Source organism: Elaeis guineensis, chromosome 1 (genome assembly GCF_000442705.2).
Source record: "Elaeis guineensis isolate ETL-2024a chromosome 1, EG11, whole genome shotgun sequence".
In the NCBI taxonomy this organism is placed as follows: Eukaryota; Viridiplantae; Streptophyta; class Magnoliopsida; order Arecales; family Arecaceae; genus Elaeis; species Elaeis guineensis.
The window spans coordinates 109,560,719-109,583,722 of NC_025993.2; the positions used below are offsets into that span (position 1 = coordinate 109,560,719).

The window sequence follows — 23,004 nt, forward strand, 5'->3', positions numbered from 1 at the left end:
TTATACAAATTTTAAATTACAACTTGTAGCCTCAAATAAATTCAAGTCGGCCTGGATCGGGTTATAAAATAGAAGATCTAAAATTGACCAAGAAATCAAATAGATCGGCTCGAATTGAGATAGAATTTCGTAAACTCATATCTACCCACAAAAATGGAACAGTTCTAGCTTTAGAATCTGACTTGACCATATGGATCTTTTAAAATAAATCGGATCAAATCTAAATAGATTGTGTTGGGTTGGGTCTCAAGTCAGTCAACTCATCCACATTCCTAATATTCTCTAACGAGAATCCTACATGGCTAATAAAAATTGTGATGCAGATTAGCTCCGACTCTAATATCATTTGGCACGGACTTATAATTTAAAAGCTATATGGCATCTTCTTTAGTGGGACGGTGACACTAAGAACCAATCTTTTCTCACATGACAACTTGGGCGCGATTTAAAAATATCACTGGCCCAGTGGGCCGCCAAGTGACAGTGAAACTTGTGGTGCTTGACCCGCCATGCTAGACTTGGCCCCGCAAACAATTGCCGTAGCGACTCCACTTATCCCAACATTTTTCCTTTTTTCGAAAACTTCTTTCACGAATTGCGGTTTGGGACCAATTGAAGTGCGTCTACGGTCCAGGTCTGACAGCGCCACCTTCTTGACCCTCCCGTTTGCAAAGAGGCATGATGCAGAAGCAATTTGAATAAAATTTGATTTAGTTTTTTTTTATAAGGTAGTAGGAGGCTAGCCACCTAAATTTTATTAGCAATAAAAAATAAATAGATAGATAAAAATAAAATAAAGCTGAAAAATCAACTAATTACCAAAAAAACATATGAAAAAAAAAGAGATAAACTTAGCAAGAGAAAATAAAAAAAAATAGGATTAAAATGATGTTATCGAATATAAGATGAGCAAGAAGTAGTCCCTACCAAGCTAGTTGAAGAAATACCGTTAATCAACTGGTATGATAAGAAGAATCGTATAAGTCCAAGCGTCGAGAGACTCTTCATTTAGCTTTGTAATTTACGTCAAGCATGGAAGATCTTTCAGAAAGCAGATAAGAGACCAATGGTTGAATGGTTCAAAACATTTTAGGGTGATGGAGGATGATGAGGATCTCCTAAAGTTTATGGCACTCCTATCTTTCCAATATATCCATGTGATTACACTGATTAGCATCAGAACGAGATGATACATTTCCTTTTTAAAAAAGTTAGCCATCCATGAGGAATAGATATGGATAAGCACACCCTCCCTCCAACTTCTTCTAGGGGAGACAAAAATATAAATGCATCTCATAAAATAATGCATGTTTTGCCAATGTATGCATACGGCTGCTCAGGCTATTCACCTAAAGCCTGACTTGGGCTTCAAAGAAGAGTTCTATAAAAATAAGAGAACTTGCTTTTACACATCTAATATGAGACTAAACAAAGAGAGAGTTGCAAAGCTTTTGAAACATTTAAAATGAAAGCAATAGGGTTCATTTAAAATTTAAATCTTTTATAAAATAAAATTTTAAAAATTTTTAACATTTTCAGGTGTATACTTTGGCATTGCGTATTTTGGTTGATCAGGTGCCTTGGATCTTCTTTTAAAACATGCTTCAAAACTGGGAGAACCAATTTCGTGGAACTTTGCGATGTAAGAAGAAAGAATCAAGTGGACAGACACTTAGGCGTTCATTACAATGGAAAAAGCATGTAATAACCTTCTGATCTGACAAAGGTGACAAAACTTGCATACATACACCACAAATCTTGTGCTCTCGTTTGCGGTGTTTGCTTACACGTTATCCTTGGAATAAGGGGTGCTAACATGGTCTATTGTGGTTATTTTGACTAATGATCTTTCACAACTAACCTTTCCCAGGTGCAGAAGGTATAAACCCGGATCAAGCTACTCTGCTGTCACAAGTTAGAATAATTTTATTCCAGACATTCACAGAGTATTGATGATCTTGTTTTTATTATTTCACGAGCAGAAAAAGCTCAAGAGTATGATTTTTTTTTTCTTTTGTTAATTCGACAATTAGAACAATGCGTTAAATGTTGCAAAGAGGCCACATGGCGAGTACCATGCCAGATCACAAATTTCATTACAAATCCATCACAAATTTCATTACAAATCCATCACTGATTTACCATTAAATTTATTTTTTAAATAATTTATATAATCTCTAAATATTCGATAAACAGCTCAAATATTTGCATACAACTAATTCATTTGTGATAAATATAAAACTAATTGATAATAAATATAATACTAATATTAATTCATAATAAATTCATTTATTCATAACATTATATTTTCTTAAAAACTACGGATATCAAGATACAAATTAAATTATCTTATAATAGTAAAATATTATATTAATTTTATTTAAAATATCTCATAATAAAATAATTTAGACTTCAAAATAAGTTATCACACACCTGAACAGTCTTGATTAAACTGAGATCAAACTGAGAGGCACGTGATTCTGACATCATAGCATGAATTATTTTTTTATTTCTTTCCATATTGTTTTCCTCATCTGAACCATCTCTTGCTGCAACTCCTGATGTACCCTCTGGCATATCTCCTAACGTATCTCCTCTCGCCATTGGTTGAGTTGTTGTGTAATCAAGTACTGAATTTGTTCCGCAATGAGATGCCACGATGAAGAACCAGAATATCATGATGTTACTAAATAGGAACTACTAGCAGATTCTAATAATGGCTTAGAATCTTCCCCGAGCTCAAATCTATATAATCCTTTCTCATTTGGGCCCCTAGTTGCTTGGATCCATGCATCTGGATCAAACTTGGATTGAGACGAGATATTTAAGCCATGCTCAACAGTTAAAGTAGTAGAAAATTCTTCCTAAAACCATTAGTAATATATTAACTTAATACTTCTTACAATATATTGATAAATAATAAATTTATTGTTAAGTAGAATAAGTAAACTTATCGAAATACTTTTAGATTTGTTGTTCACAAATTCACTCGAGCTTCTCTTTTGTTTGTAGGTCTGCTCAAATGCCTCAAGTTGCATTGGTGGCCTACCCAATTCTTTTGACGATGAGTTTGAGGACCTCTCTTGATGTTCCCCTTGTGATTCTGAATCATTATTCTATCTCTCGTTAAGTTTCACAGACTAGCACCATCTTTAACTATGATACCTACAATCTAAAATAAAATTTGTATAATATGTTAGTGACTTTTCATCTTGTCTTAAAGTACAAAATCTTAGTTATGTGCATGAAGACATAATATTTATAAAAATACAATAAACTTCTTCATAATGAAATAATGTGGCATTCAATAAAAAGCAAAGCATCAATTACAACGTATAATAGCCAAATGAGCAAATAAATAAAGCATATTCTAAACAAAAAAGCTATATACAAAAAATGTAAATTAAATACAATACTATCATAATCCAAATCCATCCTATGCATACAAAAAAAATTATAAGAAAAGAATAGACAAATTATTCACGCATATCATCATTAGTGCTAGAAAATTAAGCCTCGCCTTCTTCTTCTTCAAACTCATCTTTAAACTCTTCTTCTTCTTCTTCCATAGGTTGTGCCAAATTATGCCCTTTTTTTCATCAATAATATCTACATGACCCTAATCAATGAGAACATTTAAGTCATCAAGGTCAATTATTGATACAACTAACTTTCAACTAAACATCTCATCTTCTTGATAAACCTTTTCAACAATGAGAATCATATTTTCATTTTATATTGTATTTAAAAGAAGATCAACTCTACTCCAAGCTTTAATTTTGCATATTACCCATCAATCTTTTCTCTCTCTTTTTCTTGATAAGTAACTCATCTAATACACTTGTTAAGCCTATTGGGTCAACACAAATGTCTCATTTGTAGATAGTCTAAATTTGTATTTAATTTCAACTAGACCATGATGTGAATGCTCTTAACTCTTTTTCTGTATCATACAAATCACATTTGAATAAGATGACCTTGTTTCCACCACCAAAATACTCTAGCTCTAATATCTTAATCAACATGCCATCGTAATCACGTTAATAGTCATTATAGCAACTTCCTTTCACACAAACACTACTGCTCATTATATGTTTTTATTGTCTTAGTTGTATGTATAAGTTGAAGCTATTTGTAAAATATCCTTTGTAGCATTTTACCATACATGAAAGGCCTTACCCTATTTGCATAATGTAGCTATTTTGGTTTCTTTCTTCTATCACTTATTAATGAAAATAATGATAACATATACATCATCAGCATACAAGAAAAAAATTTGAAAGCATTTTGAACTTATAAACTGTCTCAATCAATCTACAAACTTATATCCATGTAATCTTTCTACCTCCTCATCACTTATACTTGGATCCAATTGTATTAGATATTCATCATATTTTCTGAATTTAATTATAATTAGCTTATTAGGATAAATATATAATCACTTACTCGTAATATAAATATCTAAAATTTACTCAATAAATGACATAATTTTTTGAGTATTTAACAAAATATAAATATGTGCAACCTTGTACTCGTCATTAGATATCATCCTTCAGGAATTATTAAGACCAAATGATCCACCAGGATGGCAAAAAATAGAAAGACATCCCATAAGTTCTACATCTCTTCTATCATCATTGCGTGAGACTTGAATTAATTTTGTTTGGATATTGGGTTCAAAATAAAATGAGCAGAATATAAAATTTTTTTGTATGATATATGTCTTATAAATTGAATCCTCAACACAGGCCTTATTCCGCACTTTCTTCAAATCGTGCATATACCTAATTTATATAGACTATTAAAAAAATTGATATTTAATAAATTAGCATGCTTAAAGTTAAACTAAAAGCTTATAAAAGTTTGGGTGTTTACATCTTAAAAAGATACATCCAATAATATTGCAGGGCCACCAACTTTGGCCTTATAGGCTAGGTGAATCGATAAGTGTTCCATGAAATCAAAGAATCCTGAAGAGAATATCTTCTCAAGTTTACATAGAGTTTCTATAATATTTTTCTTGAGTGCCTCCATATGATTTACTCGTAGAACTATTAAGCATATATCCCAAAAAAATGGCTAATCTCAGTTAATGAATCCCATATTGGGTTGGGCAATATATCATGAAATACAACTAGAAGTAATTTTCCTATCTATAAACATATAATAGTCATGACTCTTAAACCCATAATACTGAAGATTTTCTATATTCACACATCGAGATATGATTGAAGCGTAGCCATCAGTGAGTATCAGCTCTTTAAGCAAGAGGCATATATCCTTTTGTTGTTTCTTATTTAGTGCATAAGAAGTCTTGCGTTTTATAACCCTCCCATTTGAATGCACTAATTCCAACTTCGGATGCTTGCAATACTTCCTCTAGTCCTCTCTAGCATCTCGGTTTTCTTTAGTTTTGCCTTCAACATCCATCACCATATAGAAAATATTTTCAAACACATTTTTCTTGATGTACATTATATCAAGATTATGACGGATCAGGTTAGTGTGCCAATAAGACAACTTTCAAAAAATACTCTTCTTCACCCAGTTATATTTTTTACTAAGTCCAGCTATCTTTCGATTACTATATTTTCATTCCAAATATGACATCAGAGAGGACAAACACTCGAGGCAACATTTTGTCATCGAACAATCGAGCAGGCGGCAACTCTATAATGACTTCTTTTTTGAGTTTATCTCTTTATTTTTTATAGGATAGTTTTCAAGCAATAACTGATGAAGATAATCAAAAAATAACATCTTTTTTCCACTTTTAAGTACAAAAGACTTGGTGCACTGCATATAATAAGGACATGCCAACCTCCCATGAGTACTCCATCCATATAATATAGCATAAGCTAGAAAGTGACTGATTATCCACATAAGTACTGCTCTCATCTAGAAGTTTTGTTTTTCTAAGCGCATCATAAGTGTTAATCCCAACACTCCATAATATTTTGAACTCATCTATCAAGGGCCTTAAAAACATATCTAAGTGCTTGCCCGAGTTCTTTGGGCCTAGAATGACCATAATCAAGAATATATATGGATTCTTCGTACACATCCCAGGAGGCAAAGTATACATAATAATAATTATTGGCCAACAAAAGTAAGGAGTACCAAATTATCCCAAAGTATTGAATCCGTCCGTGCATAACCCAATGCGTACATTTCACGAATCTAATGCAAATGACACGTGAGTGCAACTAAAGTGCTTTCATGCCTCATCATTAGCAGGATGCATTATATATCCATTTCTACAATAATTAGAAGCATGTCATGATATGTGGTTGGAAGTTTTTTATGACATATAAAGCTGCTAAAGTTTCGATGTCGGTGGTAAGCAACAAAATACCTTACAATGTATTACCTTCTGCCTACGAGAACTTGATATTTTTGATTTATACCAAGGGTTACCATACATAAAACACAACATCTTCTCCACATTTTTTTATAGTACAACGTACAATTGTTAACACAAAATATCTATCTTCTCATAACTAAGCCCAAGCTTTGCCACCATCTTCTTCATCCTATAAAAGTTACTTGCCAATTTTTCGTCTTCTAGCAACATGTTCTTCACTATAGAAAGAATACGATCATAGCAACTATTGCTTATGTTAACTTTGATTTGCAACTTAATAGCTATAATATGGTTGATAATTTCTGATAATTTTGTTTGCTTCTTATAGTCCTCCCACAGTGACTCATCAACATTATTTAGCAAATTATAGAATTTTGCAATCTTTGTATTAGCTGTTCATATTCAAAGCTGCTTTCATCAAACCCATCAGTATACCAATCGAACTCAAGAGCTAGTGCATCCATCACCATGCTTCTATATAAATTTATATTTTTCATTGAAGGTATATTATTATTTCTACTTAATGATTGTCCTACATAAGGTTCTCCATAGGCATCTCATATGATGTATCCCCTCATGAACCCTTCTTTATATAAGTGGACAGGAACATCATCCTGGTTATGAAAGAATAAATTTGTGCACTTTGAGCATGGACACCTAATTTTATCTTTATAAGCAAATCCATATTAAGAAAATGCAAAATCAATGGACTGTTTCACCCCCACTTTAAATTCATCACTAAAAAATCCATCATTGTTAAATTGATGAGACATCCAACTATGATCGCTAGACATAAGTTTTGCATTAATATCAATCTACATTAACATATTACAATTAGTATTATTAGTTTTATTTAGATAAAATCTAAAAAATTAAAAATTAAAAAAAATGATGAATATCCAAAACCACATAACAAAAAATCAAAGCACAACCAAGAGCATACTCAGGCCCCATAAAAACCCCATAATCTTTAGAAATGCACAAGAATCAAAGCATAGTTGGTACAATTTCATGAGTACAATTAATAACAATTGCTAAATAGAAACTTGATAAAAATCAAATCAAAATAATAATACTGCATCTTAAAATTAGTTCACAATAATTGTTTCAGAGATAAAATAGATAAATATGAAATGATCTTTTGTGGTACAAGAGCCAAAATTACAATGAAATTGGTCAATATGGTAAGTGATAAAACGTTCAGGCACCAAGAAATAAGTCAAAAGAGAATTGTACTGAATATGCACCATAAACACAAGTTTATCATTGAGTTGGGAAAAGAGTTAGACAACCATGTAAATGGGGCTTTTGGGCCTATCCTTTGACAACACCCCTACTATGTTAGACTTGAATGCACAGGACTCAGCTTGTGGTGTTCATGACTTGGATGCTATGGTTTTTGCATCTTGAAGGAAAAAACTGAGGAATGCTGGAATAAAACTTAGGTGCAGGGATGAAGATCCAAGAAAGCAGTGCTTAAGGTTTAGAGGAAGGCTCTACAAAGAGGTGGATCTAGTGCTTCATATCACATGACAGATATTCTGTTATGGGGAAACAGCTAGGTTAAATGGGTTAGCCAGAATTTTTTTTTGGGAAAGAATGCAAGGGGTCAACTAGGTTAGAGATATTCCACCATTTTGGCAGAGCAACTTTAGCCCACTTAGTTTGGATTAAATGGGCTAAGTAAAGCAAAAGGTGGTTGTTGTCCTCGTTTTACCTCTCCTTTAAAGTGCTACAAACTGGGAGCAAAAGTGATTGTTGGGCAGGATAAGCAGGGTAAGAAGCGTTATTCTGCATCAACCCAAACCAAATGCAGAGCCTAAGAGATGCAACAGTAGGATGGATGGTAGAAAATGCTGTGATGGATATTGTGAAAAAAAAGAACTCAGGTAAAATGAGAAGAATGATGTTAAAATTGGAAGAATGAAATGAAAAGAAAACGAGGGGGGAAAGAAAGAAAATGATCAATCCATGTGGGAAAAAGATCCTACCTTTTGATTTCTTCCGTCTTTCCTTCGTTCTCGTTGATTTTTCCGATGTATTCTCCCAGTTTTTCTCCATTTTTTCCGTCCTCAGAGTCTCCATCGGGTGGGAGGCTTGGAGCGGCTGAATAGGGACAGGTTAGACAATGGCTAGGGTTTTGTGATGGGCATATATATATATATATATATATATATATATATATATATATATATATATATATATATTAGTATTTAATTTAAGAATAGATAATTATGTTTTATTGATTAAAGTTGTAATTGGGCTATCCAACAATTTAAGATTCAAATATTTGTACCATCTTATTATTTATTTTTATAAAAAATAATTATATTTATTTATTTATTATCATATTAAAAATTAAATGAAAATTTATTATATATATTTCTACATATATATTTTTAATAATTTATTATATATATAAATATATTTAATTAAGTTTCGATAGGAGATATCTGATAGATAAATTTCAAATCCAAATAAATTTTAATTTTAAATTTTAAACTCTTTTCAAATTTTATAGAATACTACTAAACAAGTTAGGACTAGCATTTACAATGAGTTAAGCTAGCCAAAATCTATATCTATTGTGTATTTAATTAAAAATTTTAAATTTATATCCATCTAGTATTCATCTCGGATCGAATTTGGTCAGATCGAATCAGGTCGACTTGCTAAGCGAGGTTGGGTTGGATCATGTCAGGTCGAATCAACTCAAATCCATGGTTAAAATTTTTATAAAAATTATATATATATATATATATAATCAGATTCGAGTAACAAGTATTTAAGTATTTAAGGGATAAATTTCAAATTCATAGGGACAAATTTCAAACCATCCCAAATAAGGATGAGTTTTAATTTTAAATTTCAAAAATACATAAAGATATATTAGCTTTTCTTGATACAAACTATTTTATTATTTTAATAATTAATATAATATTTTGATAATGATAAGTATATTATTTTGGTAAAACAAGGGATAGAGAGGAAAGTGAGAAGAGAAAGATCGGAAGGAGAGAAAATACTAATTTATTATCCAAATATAAGATGAAATTATTTGCATAAAGTTTTTATTTTTATAATAGAAATACTTGACATATGGTCCTATAAGATCAAATCATATATCCTATCATAATTTTTATCATAAGTTTAAAAATCTTAGACATCCAAATAGACCTTTAATTGTGAAGAGAATGATAGAATTGTGATTTGCTTCTCTGTCACAATCCATTACTTAAAACTTTCAAAAATCTATATTTTTTTCATCATAAATCCATTTCAAATTTGTGACAGATTTATGATGATTTTTTGTGATGGATATATTCATCACTGAAAATGATTAAAAATTTATATTTCTTTTTCGTCACAAATACATGATAGATTTTTTTGTGACAGATATTTTCAACATCAATCTATCACTAAAAGCAATTAAAAATCTATATCTTCTTTTTATCACGAATTTATAATGGATTTGTGATGGATTTTGTGTATCGGATATATTCATCACAAATTCGTCATTGAAAATAATAAAAAGTCTATATCTTTTTTTCATCACAGATCTATCACAAATTTATGATGAATTTTTTATATCAAATATATCTATCACAAATTCATTATTAAAAGGAATAAAAAAATTATATTTTTTTATCACAAAATCATCATAAATTTTATCTTTTTTCGACACAAATCCATCATAAATTTGTGATAATTTTGTGATGGATACTTCTGCCACAATCCACCATTGAAGGTCCAAAAAATTATTTTACTTTTCAGTCACATATCTCTTACAAATCTGTCATAATTTATAATAGAATTTTTTCATCACAAATTTTCCACCAATGATGCTCTATTTTTTTGTAGTGAAAAAAAACTTGATTCCATCAACATCTCTTGAACCCTAACCTCTATCCCATCCACAAGCTTTGATCTCCTCCTCTATAGCGTAGGTGGAGGAGTTGGTGGTTTGGCAAGTGGTGGTGGTCAGAGGGGAACTGGCCTTCAACGATCTTTGCGAAAAGAATATTTTTTCAAAAAAGAAATATTATAAATCTATAACAAGAGAATATTGTTATTTTATAAATAAAAAATATTTTTCTAAAAAAAAAAAGGGTGGATGACATTTTGGTGCAATAATATAGTTTTTGCATGAACTTCTATGGCAATAAGCTTAATCCAGCTTTGTTCTTTTCTTAGCATTATCTAGATCTTTCATATTTTATGAGAGGGAAAATTCTAGTTCAATTCATTTCCAAATCATATGCATTGGTTAAAGGAAAGGTTGCTCACATCTATGAGGATATTTAATTATCCTCGCCTCTAAATATTGAGGGTCCGTTTGGTTGGATTATGTTAGATTATCTCATAATCAAATAATTTTTGGTAATCATTTATCTAAAAAAATAATTACAAAGAAAAATAATTTTTAGTATATTTGGTTGGTAGAAAACTTACTTCAAAAAATGACACTGAAAAAAGATTACTATATTTGGTTGGAGGTAAATATACATAGGAATATGATCAAATTTATAAATATATCCTTCAACATAAAATAATTTTTTAACAGTAGAATAGCATTGTCATCTTCAATTAATTTTTGTGTAATGAATATAATCATATAGTTCTTTACATAATACCATCTCTATCTTATTTTTTTCACAAAAGCTTTTTATTGAGTGAGTTTAGAAAGACATCTAAATAAATTTAGTAATTATATATACAGCTTTATTAGGGGTGTTTTGTCAAGTATGGATTATCATCACTTGAGAATTTATCAAATACCAACCTCTCCATGGTATTTATTTTACCTTCTCTCTCTGAAAAATAAGCATGAAGCCCACCAATTTTTTTACCATCTCTTTCTTCTCTTTTTCATACCCAACATGATAATCTGACATGAAAATTATTTTTTCATGCTAGATTACCCCCAACCAAACGCCCCTGAAAGTAAAAGAGATAATAGGCTAGACTTGGATATGAAAAAAAATATCAAATTTAAAATAGGCTCAGCTTGAAGCCCGACTAAAAAAAAATAGAGTTTAAGCTCAAGACCTGACCCATGATCAGCTCTACTTCAGAGCTAGTCTCCATTAGACTAGTCATAGTTCTTTTTTTTTTTTTGAATGAAATGGATTTTTTGTAGTTTGCAGTGGGGTTGTTGAACATAATTGCATTAATATCAAAGAATTTTTTCTCCAAAGAATTTTGAAAATAATGATGAGAGTGCCTTGATCATTAAACAAAATGATGCAGGAATTGTTTGTGTTGAATACTTGGGGAAACAACTCCCAGAATTTGAACAAATAAATTCCACTTAGAGGTGGGGTCAACACATTTGATCCTATGAACCATCAGATCTTAGTCCTTGACTAGTATACGTTAAAAAAACAATAAAATAAAATAAAAAAGAAAAAAGAAAAAGAAGCTTATAAAGTCTTTTGTCAAATATCACGGCAACCTGATACCATAGAAGAATTAGAAAATTACACTTGAGGTGCAGAATGGCTTCCCACTAGAAAAGAGAACTTGAGTTTCAAGCAGGCATTAATCTTCTCATCTTCTCTTTCTGGTCTACTGTCAGTATCCTGCTTCTTTCTTTAGTAGGTGACATATCATATAGCTCACAACAGAAGACTATTTTATTTCTCTTGCACCATTTCTTGAAATTTTGGAAAGAAATCATCATTATTGCTTTAAAATCTGAATGTTGTCCATAAATATATAAACTGATGGCGAAGAATAGAATTGGATAAATATGTGCTAAGCAAGGATTTTAAAAGAAATTTTGGCTCTCCAACTTTAATAGTGATTCTAAAACATGAAAAGAATGAAAAGGGAAAAAAACAAGATAGAGCAGTTTGAGGCTATTGATTAACTAGGAGCCACAAACAAGATCAAGTAACAACACTTTGAGGATAACTGAATCTTGCTTCATAAGTTAAATTGAAGGTCGATTTAAATGTTGCTTATGACTACTATATGTCTTTCAATTATTAGAGTCTTTCAGAAACCACATGTGATATCTTTAGCTGCTTTTAGGATCTAATAGCATGGTGGCAGTGGGTATTCTGAAAGTCAAGACTAAGTTGGCAATTTTCAGTTTGATTTTTTGCTCAATTTTTTTTTAGTTGATTTATTTCATAACAACAATGATGGCAAACTGGTGATCAAGGAGGTGCCTGTGTGTGCTACCAAATGGAACTTTTGAAGAAACAAATTGACTGACAGTTGCTTTTCTTTCAATTCTAGAGGGAACCTTGCAATCTCTGACACAAGGAAAGCTATTAATTATTTAGCAGAATGAATTTGCCTAGTAGGGGTTAGCAGCGTATGTCTCGTATGTAAGCGATAAAGCACACAACTTCGTATCATTCAATTAGTATTAGTAAATTTATTACAAACTTTAACAAGGGATATAACATTTTTTTTTTTTTTTCTGTTTTGTGATTCAAAATATGAGCAACCATAATCCATCGAACTTCTTTAATCACTAAGCATAAAAGGGAGCATACTTGCACATACTAGTAAAGTTTTATGTCATTAGGACAGCATAGTCAATGATATAATGTATTCACTTGGGAATCCAATCTCTACCCTGTGTGCATCATTACATCCCAATCATGCATTCACAGGTACACATCTGTGCAAAGGAAAATGAGGGCTTCAGGGAAAGCATTGAGCAATCAAACTAAAGGTCTCAGATTAAAATGATTCACATCAAATCAAAGCAGGGCTTGTGATATCTCTCCATGTACTATTTCCTGTGCAAGGAATCGGAAAAAGCTTGTGAGTGAGGTATTTCTTGGGTCAATAGGCTTATAAGGACGAAGAATTCTTCTCAAGAAGAGTTAAAAATCTGCCTACCAGATTACAGAGGCAGAACTTCGCCAACATCATAAAACTATCTAAGAACTCTATATTTTTTAAGAATGCAACACCACACACATATAGAGCAAAACAAAATGACCAGCAGAATGACTGGCTCAAGAGGGAACACCGAAACAACACTAGAAGGAATGGCCTTTTTAGGCTAGATGATGCTCAACAGCTTTCAATTAATGTTCCTAACCTTGGATGTGAAGCTGATGGGTGTTAGTACCTTGAAAATGGAGAACTTTATGCTGAAGTCTAAAAATTCAATAAGACGGGAACTCATGCTGCCAAGAAGGTATTGGTAGAGATCATGCTGCAGTTCTTCAGAATAACTCTGGTTCCTAATTGACATGATCAGAAGAAATAGAGGAGGCACAGAGGGAAACTATGATCTTTTCTCACCTATTGCCTAATTGTCAGGAAAGATCGAATGGGATCATATGCATTATCGATACTACATCATCATCATCATCAACAACAACAGACTCCAATGTTGAGGAAAGGATCTTAACTGTTACTTGCCAAAAAAAAAAAAAGAAAAAAGACATGATCCAATACAAGATTCAAGACATTGAAAGAGCTAAAGGCGCTTCGCTCTCATGAGAGCGGAGCGATGAGCCATCATCTTCAGAGATGCTCGATCCAGTTCTACCATGAGTATGCTCTCCATCCGCTTCATTCCCTTGTGGCGTCTCACCACTACTCCCTACCTCACCTGCAACATCCGAGCCTATTACTGTTGCATTGCCAAACCGCACCCTCCTTGCACCACCAGGCGAATCAACAGGGGAATCCGTCGTGGTGGCGACATCGGTGCCTCCAGCTGGAGCAACTGCTGCAGCCCTGACAGGCGGCCGCTCTACATCATTCTTCCTTGCTGCGATCGATCGGTAGATACACATCACGATCCAGAACAACCAAGGAGTTCCCACCAGGATCATGCCGGCAATGGGGAACCAGAAGGGAATCTCGTTCGCCGGGTGGGTGATGTAGAGTACAAGGAACGCTCCACCAGTGAGGAGGGCAATGAACAAGAGGCAGGAGATGAACCAGAAGCGTTTTCTGCTAGGCCTTGCCCCGGGATGCTGCATCGAAGCTAATCTTTTCTTTGAATGAATTCGCCTTCTCTCATTAATCTCTATGGCTGGTGCTGCTTATTCTTCTGTACTCTTTCTTGATGTCGGTCTCTTCGAGCTCGTCGATTTCTTTGTTTTCGGGTGGTGGAAGAAAGGAATTCATGAGGGAGGGGGAGTAGTTGGGCTTCCTTGCGAGGAGGCATGCCAAGGTTGGGTGTGGGTTCAAAGGGATGACATATTCAAATGAGGCTTGCGTAAAATAACGGTCGCAAGGGTAGGAAGCCAGGTTTTAAGGGTTGGGAATAGAGGGAGAGAGAAAATGGCGGAGACGCTTGGGGTCTTAACAGCATGTCCTACGTAGAGGTAGCAACTGAAATTTAGTATATACTTCCCACCTCAGGAAAGCTTTTTAAATTTGAAGGGTGGTAACTAGTTAACCAAAAAAGGTTAAAACAGGTGTATGATTGAACCTTGAAGCCTATGCTAATCGAGTTGGTAGAGTCACTTGTGCCTTGTTTAGATCAAGAGAAATGGAGAGAAAGCAGGAGTGAGGATAGGAATTTAGTTTCTATCATTTTGTTGAAAAAATAAGGGAAGATGTTGACAGAAAAGAAGAGTAGCGTAGAGAACTCACTTCGCTCCGAATCTATAATTTGCATCCTATAAAATAAACATGGTTGGAAAAAAAGTTGCTCGAAAATTTATTTTGTTTGAAATTCGTATTTCCAGTTGTTTGTTCAATCCGAAAAAGTTTGTTCTTGGTTATCTAGAAAATTTTTGAGCTTTTCATGAAAAATTTTGTTTCCTTTTAATTTTCATGGACTTGTTCCAAAAAAAATATATTGGAATGTGGAAAGATTTAGAGAGAACAAACTAGATATACCAAATAATATTTTTATTCCTTGTTCAAAAAATGGACATCCTGATTTTTTCCTTTTTCTTTTATGCATCCAAAGGAAGGAGAGAAAAGCATTCTTTTCTCTCTCCTTTTCTTTTCTCTTCTCTTCGTCTATTCAAATAGAGATCTAATGTTGGTACAAGAAAAAAACCTAAGTTTGAGTCTCACTTTTACTTTAATTTATAATCTCAATGAATTATAATTACTGAGAAATATTCTTCTAAAAATGAAAAAAATATATAGAAAGATCTGAGTCCGGTACTTGGCACCCATCTCCCTAGTGTGTGAGTTGGGGAGGCTCCCATGATTGCAAATCTTTAAGGATTCTAATAATTGACACTTTCAATGCTATTATTGAAATAAATAAATAAATAAATAATCAAAAAAGATCAAATTTCCCAAATGACTTCCTAATGAAGTATTATGTCATATTAGAAATATTATTTGAGAACAATGGTGGAGAGTTGTAAAATGACCTTCTTATTTTGGCACCTTATTATTATTATTTTTGTTATCCTCTTTTGGGTTTTTTTTTTTTTTTTTGTGGTTGGTGGGGGAGGAGGGAGATGCTTTCAAAACAACTCATTAATGTGTGCAATATGTGGCCAGAGATAGCCTCTTTTTAAAAGTAGTCATGAACACATGTTGCATAAAATTGTGAAATAGGATGATGAAATGATCTCATATCGAGGTTCTACTAATTTGATCAGCCAGAGAACCTAAATTAACATGGTTTCATTGAAACCCGTCCGTACATCAATGTTCAACAATAATCCAATGTTCATATAAAATGATTTGCTGTGATTACTTAGGTTGGAGTTTATGAAAATCCTCTTTCTAATCTTTTAAATAAAACCATAAGGCATTTCCATCTTGGCAAAATGATCCACACTCTTACTCATCTTCCTTCAGACATGCCACCCAAATCTTTTGAACATCAACTCAAAATACAAGATTTCCATTTTCGTCAAAAACTACAAAATTTCTTTTCATTGATGAAAATTAAGGGTAAAATATACAGAACTTATTGCTTCCACAACTTGTCAAGCCCCTTTGCCAATTGTACATCACTCAAAAAAAAAAGAAGAAAAACACAAAACACTCAACTCCTTGTGATACTTCAACTAAGCACACTGTAGTAGGATTGGGAATAGAGGGAAGTGTTGAGATCAGAGGAACCCTTTTTCCTGGAAAACATATCACCAATGAGAGGAATGATAGGCTTCTTCTTTTGCACCTTTCTTTTCCCTCTCCCACCAAAGTCTGCTTCAATATCTCCCAGGCTAAGTGCTTGAGCCAGAGTGGGCAAGTACTCAAATCTCGCTTCAATGTCCCTGGTTCTCTCATTCACCCATCGATCACTTTGTACTTCGGTAGACTGTCGTTCTACAGCCAGACCACCCTCTGCTGCTTTTGTTGCCTCCATCTCTGTCAATTTAGACATGACCTTGTGTAACTTCTTTTTAAGATTAGCAACTGCTATCTCTGTCTCGGACTCCCTCTCCTTCAGCAGCATCAACTCTCTCCTTGTTTCCTCCAGTTCCACCTCCAGCTTCCTCAAAGAGCTGAGAATTATGAGCTCATCTTCCCCTTCTTGATTGAACTGTGATGCAGAAGAAGTGCAACAGGCTGGCGAAGAAGATGCCGAGTGAATAGGCTTTGGAGGAAGAGGAGGAGGAGGAGGAGGCAATGAATAAATTGGCTTTGGGGTGGCAGCATCCAGTTTGACACTTGAATTGGTCCTCTGATAATAAGCATGACCTGCAAGGAAACGTTCGCCAAAGACTGCGATGGCCTCCTTCACCGAGCGGAAGGGACGGGCCGTGTCCACCTCCGGCCTCTCTGTGACCATGGTAGATAGAGCAGAGGACTCATGGTCTTCCATTTTTCCTTGGTGCTGGCCAATGTGGAGTGCTAGAGGTGAAGGAGATAGTGCATATATGATGTGATGATGATCTGAGTCTGGTTTCTTTGCTTCTACTTCAAAAGCATACCAGTAAAATACTACCATTGTTTCAAGGAAACGTAAGTTGCCAATGGAAGGAAGGGGACTTTTCACCTAAGCCTCCCAAACCTACCTAATTTTTGTAGTCTAGAAAGCAGGACAACAGGAAACAGATATGTATACCAGCTTAAACCGCTGTAGAAACTATTGCAAACCAGAAATCTTAGGTAACAGACTCCTCGTAGTGGCTCCAATGTTCTATTTTTTGGATAAACATCATTAAACTGCGATTGTGCTACCTCTCATATTAATGTCTTAGAAATGAGGTTCTAAAAAGAATAAGATGGTGGAATTTCCTACAGCTACGAAAGCAATTAGTACATGAAAGAGAAATCCATTCGTATTCGACACATTGTTCCTCAAGGCTTCCATTTCCGACGTCGATCCAAACCTTCTCAGGGAGCTTCTTTGCTTTATTAACTTCAATACAGACCCTGGCAAACACGAGACGGGATTTGGTAGAAGTCTGCTTGTCCATATAGAGTGGCTTACCAATAGTACTAGCAATCCTTCCTATCATATTGGATGACCAGAGGTGGAGCCCGAGCTGAGGGAACCGTACCCAAATAGGGACGCTCTGCAAGAGGTCTTTGCGGACATCCAATCCTCTTTCCCATTTTCTCAGGATGAGAACCCGACCACCAATAAGCCAAGGTCCGCCTTCGAGCACTTTGGAGCCATTTTCCCCCAACGAAAGGTGCAGTGATCTGGGGGTTAGGTATCATCACTGTTTATTCCGTATGGCTCTGAAAGCTCTAGTGTGGTTGGTGGGGTTCCTATTCCAACGAGTAGGTACTTAAATCATTAACAAACCTTAGCGCGTGGTAAAATTTATTTACTGATATCGTTATCAAGCTGGTGATGGCTAGAAAGGTGGTGTTGCCTCAAACAAGGTCATGAATCTATGTGTCACCATCTTTAAAGTTGTATATTATTAATTTTGATCAACGAATGGGCAAATAGCGACATGACGGTAGCTCAAAATCACATTCAAAAAAATCACGCGGCTCTCGAGGAATACAACATTAGATCCTTGTTGAAGCAACTCAAAACAAACTGATGATCCACTGATGGTCTTTCAATATTCAGTTTATCAATAAAATGCATACTTTATAATACATGATTTATAGTTAGTGCTTGTCGATTTTTTGTCAGAAGTGAAGATCATAACATGGTCAAGAAAATAATCTAATGAATAGAATTTTATAGAAAAATAAAAGATATATATATAGAAATCCAAAAACCAACTAGATAAACCATTAAAAAAGAAGTCTTCAACAACGAACATGAAAAATAATGACTAAAATTGGGTTAAATTTTTCTACGTTACATTGCATGCTTCTAGTGGGTGAAGTGCTTCCCAAAACTGTCAGTGAGCCTTCACCCTAAACCTTTCAATTCCCTTAAAGGACACGAAAGACAATTCAAAGATAATGGAAATCCATAATACCATTGGATCAATTATTGCCAACATAATTAGCAGTATTTTGGGGGGACGTCTTTTAGAATTTAAGACACAAGTAAAGCACATATATTCCTTCTTTAGATAAACAGATATGGCGTAAGTTACTCTTGAAGATACATGCATATCCTTTTAGGGATAGGAGACCAATCTAAGATTCTTTGTTTTCATCTAGAGATGCAATATCTCGGACCCAAACCTAAATGTCCTCCAAAAAAAAGAAATTAAGTTGCGACTGTCTCAAATATTACCCAGTTGAAAAAAAATACGTATCAACATATATATAAGCATGCAACATATGTTCATGGAATCCTGTTAATAAAAATATATAGATGGATATATGAAATAGTCATATATATACCTCTTTTTTGGAAAAAATATCTATATATACATTAAGATTGATGTGTCGTAATGCAGCAATTACAAATAAATATGTAACAGATTTTGGCCAATAACCTTTTGTACCAAATCTTTTTTTTGATTGTAATGGGAGGCAGAGCCGCCCAGATATTCGATTAGTGGTAAGTTTAAATTACAAGGACATCACATGCACTTACAGGCTTGATAAGGGTCTGTGCTTTGAGTTAAAGCACACCATTGAGAAGGATACCTTGGTGTGCCAGTGATGTGAAGACAATCTCTTTACGTTAGACCAGAAAACTCTTTGGTCTTCCAACTATGTACAGGTGGACAAAAGGTTGCTAAGAGCTTTATGGTTGGATGTGTTCGTGTTAATCACCTGTTGCCATATTCAACTGCGGTGTCCTATGATGAGATTCTGTTTTTAATCCTCTGTAAGACTTGTTTCATTGCTTGTCTCTGCTTTCTTGGATTTGTAGCATTCCAAATTTCGGTCTCAATTATGCAGAATTTCAGCAGTCTAAACTGAGAATTTGCTTCAAAATGGAATCTTCGATTGTGGCGATCTTTCCATAGTTTCTAGCATAATGCGGACACTATACAACCCCAGGATTGCTTTGCTATTTGATTTGGTATATTCTTCCTCCATATTGTCCATAGATTTTCAAACCGATGTCGGCATTTGTGATATGCCAAGTGCTAGGATCATTGGTTGCCAGATTTGTTTTGAATATGGGTATGTGAGGAAGAGATGATCCCATGTTTCTTCCTTTGAATTGTAGACAGAGCATAGGATGGGGACTTGAATGTTTTTTTCCCTTAGATTGCTCGCAGTTAAGATCTTATTTTCGAAAACCAACCAATTGAAGATTTTTATTTTTTCTGGTATTGGAAGCCTCTGGTTGATCTTTGTAAAAGTTGATACTATGCCACCATTACAAAGGAATTTGTAGAAGCTTCTGACCAAGAATTCCCATTTGTTTGTCCATTTCCATACCAAAAAGTACTTTCTAGGTGTCAAGGTAATTTCACTGAGTAGATTAAGCATGAGCTATAGAGATTCTTTCCCTCTTATGTTGAGTGGCTTATGGAATAGTTGTCTTCTATTGTGTTGTGAAGAAGCCTTGCATTGAGATGAATGGGTTTAGTGTTGGAGAGAACAGATCTGGGAAAGGGTCTTTGAGTGATGTTTGTGCAACCCATATATCTTGCCAAAAGGCTACTTGGCTGCCATCGCCAACGTTAAACTATGAACACTGCGTAAAAGTTTTCTTGACCTTTAGTATGCTCCTCCAAGTGGTTGATGCTGTTCTTTGACTGTTGATGGATTGTTAGCTTCACAACCTATTTGAATAGTATGTAGCTAGTATTAGTTTTCTCTATGGTTTATCTTACTGTGTGTAGTATCTTCATCACCGTGCAGTATCTTCATCACCGTTTGGTTAGAAGGCACTGATTGAAGTTCTAAGATTAATAATCCCCATGCATGCCTCCCATTTCTTTAGGCCTACAAGCTTGTGCCAGCTGACTAGACAATGGATTCCATGATATGTTTTACTTCCTTTCCAAAGGAACTCTCATCATCTCCTTTCAATTTTTTTTGACCACTTCAACAGGTAGAAGTATTGATGACATCCAATAAACCGGTAATAAATCAAGAACCGTATTCACTAGCACTGATCTTCCTGCAATGGATAAAACTTTGTTTTTCCATATTGTAAGTCTTTTTTCTACTTTTTCAATGATGAATCCCCAGTCCAACAGCTTAGATGAGTGCAATGGAAAATCAAGGTACTTAGTAGGAAGTATATCAACACTGCAACCCATTAAGTAGGCAAAATATTTTGCTTTTGAATCCGGTATCATTATTCCAATCAGTGAGCTCTTCTCAAAATTGATCTTAAGCTCTGTTAGCAATTCAAAAGAATATAGAATGAGCTTAAGGTTGGAGGCATACCTTCTTTTGGCCTTGCAAATGAGCAGAGTGGCATCTGCATATTGGATGCAGTGGGTTTTTGTCATTTCTTCTGTTGCACCTACTCCTTTAATCAAGTTCCTCGTAGCGGCCAGTTTTAGAACATGGGCCAAGATATCAGTTACCAGAATGAAAAGGAATGGAGATAATGGATCACCTTGCTTTAATCCTTTTTTGCTTTTAATCCATTCTATTAGCTCCCCATGGATGAGAACTGCAGCCTTGTTTGATTGTAAGATGGACATAACCCTACCACTCCATTTTGGACAAATTGCCTGGCTGTGAGAATTGATTAGAGAAAGCTCCAATCTATGTTATCAAATGCCTTCTCATAATCCAATTTATATAGCAAGCCTTCTTGTCTTGTTTGTCTACAGTTTCATATGATCTCCATGCCACATGTGTAGCAATCATTGATTTGTCTACTTTTGATAAATGCCGACTGAGAATCTGAAATGAGAAAGTGTAAGCATGGTACTAATCTTGTTGCTAGGACCTTAGAGAAGATTTTAAGGATCCCATTAATTAAACTAATGTGTCTGTAGTCTTTGACCGTAGCACTATCTTGTTTCCTTGGGATCAAAGAATGAAGGTGCAATTCAACTTGGCTATGTCTGTAGAGTTTGAGTAGATACTATCAAATAGCATCACTATATCCTTTTTAATGAGCTCCCAATAAGGCTAGTAAAAGGCAGGGGATTTTTCTCTGGGAAGATTAAAGATAGCATTGCGAATCTCCTCCTCTGAGAAAGGCTTACTCAAATCCGATAGATCTATTACTTCTCCACTATAAAGAGCTTCCCAATCAATCTGTATTCTGTGGTCAATGAGATAGTTTGGTGTTCTTAATAAGTGTTTGTAGTAGTCCTTGAACCCGTTCTATATTTGTGCCTTTTCTAATATGATTTGATAATTGTGTTCAACTCACAGAATTGCATTCTTCTTTTTCCTTCAGCTGGCATACAAGTGAAAGATCATATAGCCAAAACATGCACGATCTCGAAGACTCAAATTGTATCTTCCACATGAATGTAATGATGACAAGCTACATCCTCAATTAGAAAAATACTATAAGTCACCTAGTAAATGATCTATCATGGTACTCTTTCATCAAGGACTCTTTTGGTTCAGAAAAAGTAGAGGCCGGAAGAGGCAATTCTTAAGAAGTGGAGATGGGCCTTCTTGTTTGGTTGGAGTTTTAAGAGGAAAAAATGAAAAAATCTCTTCGTATGAGAAAATTCTTCCTATGTTTTATGTAAAGTAAAAACCCATGAAAAAAGTGGATTTTGAAATTTTTTATGAGATAAAAATTGATGATATTTTTTTCTTTCAAAGATATCCTTTTAAGATCCAGAGCTAAGATTTTACAACATATCAATAGATGATCATGATAAAATACTAAATAATGATATATGGTAAGATCTCCATATTAATATTATCCTAATATTTATATAAATATAATATAATATTGATATTAATATTAATTTTATAATTTTTGTTATATTTTAATATTATTTTAATATTTACTCTAATATAATATTTTTATTAATATGAATATAGTATTTATATTAATATATTAATATTAATATTAATATAATATATATATTCGTATCTATATTAATAAATCTTATATATTAAAATATTAATATCATATTAATATATATTAGTATTATATTAATATAATAAATTAATATGATATAATATTATATTATAATATACTTATATTAATATAAATATAATATTATTATTTATATAAAGTTCTGGAGCAAAAAAAATACGGTCATATATACATTAAGAATATAATAGATATTTTATATAATTTTTTTAAATAAATATTTAATAAAATATATTAAAATTTTATTTTTAAAAAATAATTTTTAAAAAATAATTTTTAATTTTTTTTTTTTTTTAAAAATGTTCCTGCAAATCAGACGAGGAAAACAAAAAAAACTCGATAAGAAACTTGCCTGACACACCATTACGCAATTATTTTT

At 33.6% G+C, this 23,004-nt stretch overlaps 2 protein-coding genes and 1 long non-coding RNA gene across 3 annotated transcripts; all 3 read right to left on the bottom strand.

Moving 5' to 3' along the window:
* Positions 1-363: 363 nt before the first annotated feature.
* On the bottom strand, positions 364-8,503 carry LOC105038464 (uncharacterized). The gene is made up of 2 exons (XR_830732.4): positions 8,356-8,503; positions 364-3,172 (listed from the first exon to the last, which is right to left on the bottom strand). It is a non-coding gene; the product is annotated as an uncharacterized lncRNA (long non-coding RNA).
* Positions 8,504-13,727: 5,224 nt separating this feature from the next.
* On the bottom strand, positions 13,728-14,552 carry LOC105038481 (uncharacterized). Its single transcript, XM_010914285.3, has one exon. It carries the CDS (start codon positions 14,323-14,325, stop codon positions 13,798-13,800), a length of 528 nt encoding a protein of 175 aa, XP_010912587.1. The 5' UTR covers positions 14,326-14,552; the 3' UTR covers positions 13,728-13,797.
* A 1,590-nt stretch (positions 14,553-16,142) lies between these two features.
* Positions 16,143-17,163, bottom strand: LOC105038467 (uncharacterized). Its single transcript, XM_010914273.4, has one exon. It carries the CDS (start codon positions 17,091-17,093, stop codon positions 16,329-16,331), a length of 765 nt encoding a protein of 254 aa, XP_010912575.1. The 5' UTR covers positions 17,094-17,163; the 3' UTR covers positions 16,143-16,328.
* Between the last annotated feature and the right edge of the window lie 5,841 nt (positions 17,164-23,004).

Bases quoted from the DNA above. Each gene is read 5' to 3' on its own strand.
- LOC105038481 (XM_010914285.3), bottom strand. From the start codon at position 14,325: ATGCAGCATCCCGGGGCAAGGCCTAGCAGAAAACGCTTCTGGTTCATC.
- LOC105038467 (XM_010914273.4), bottom strand. From the start codon at position 17,093: ATGGAAGACCATGAGTCCTCTGCTCTATCTACCATGGTCACAGAGAGG.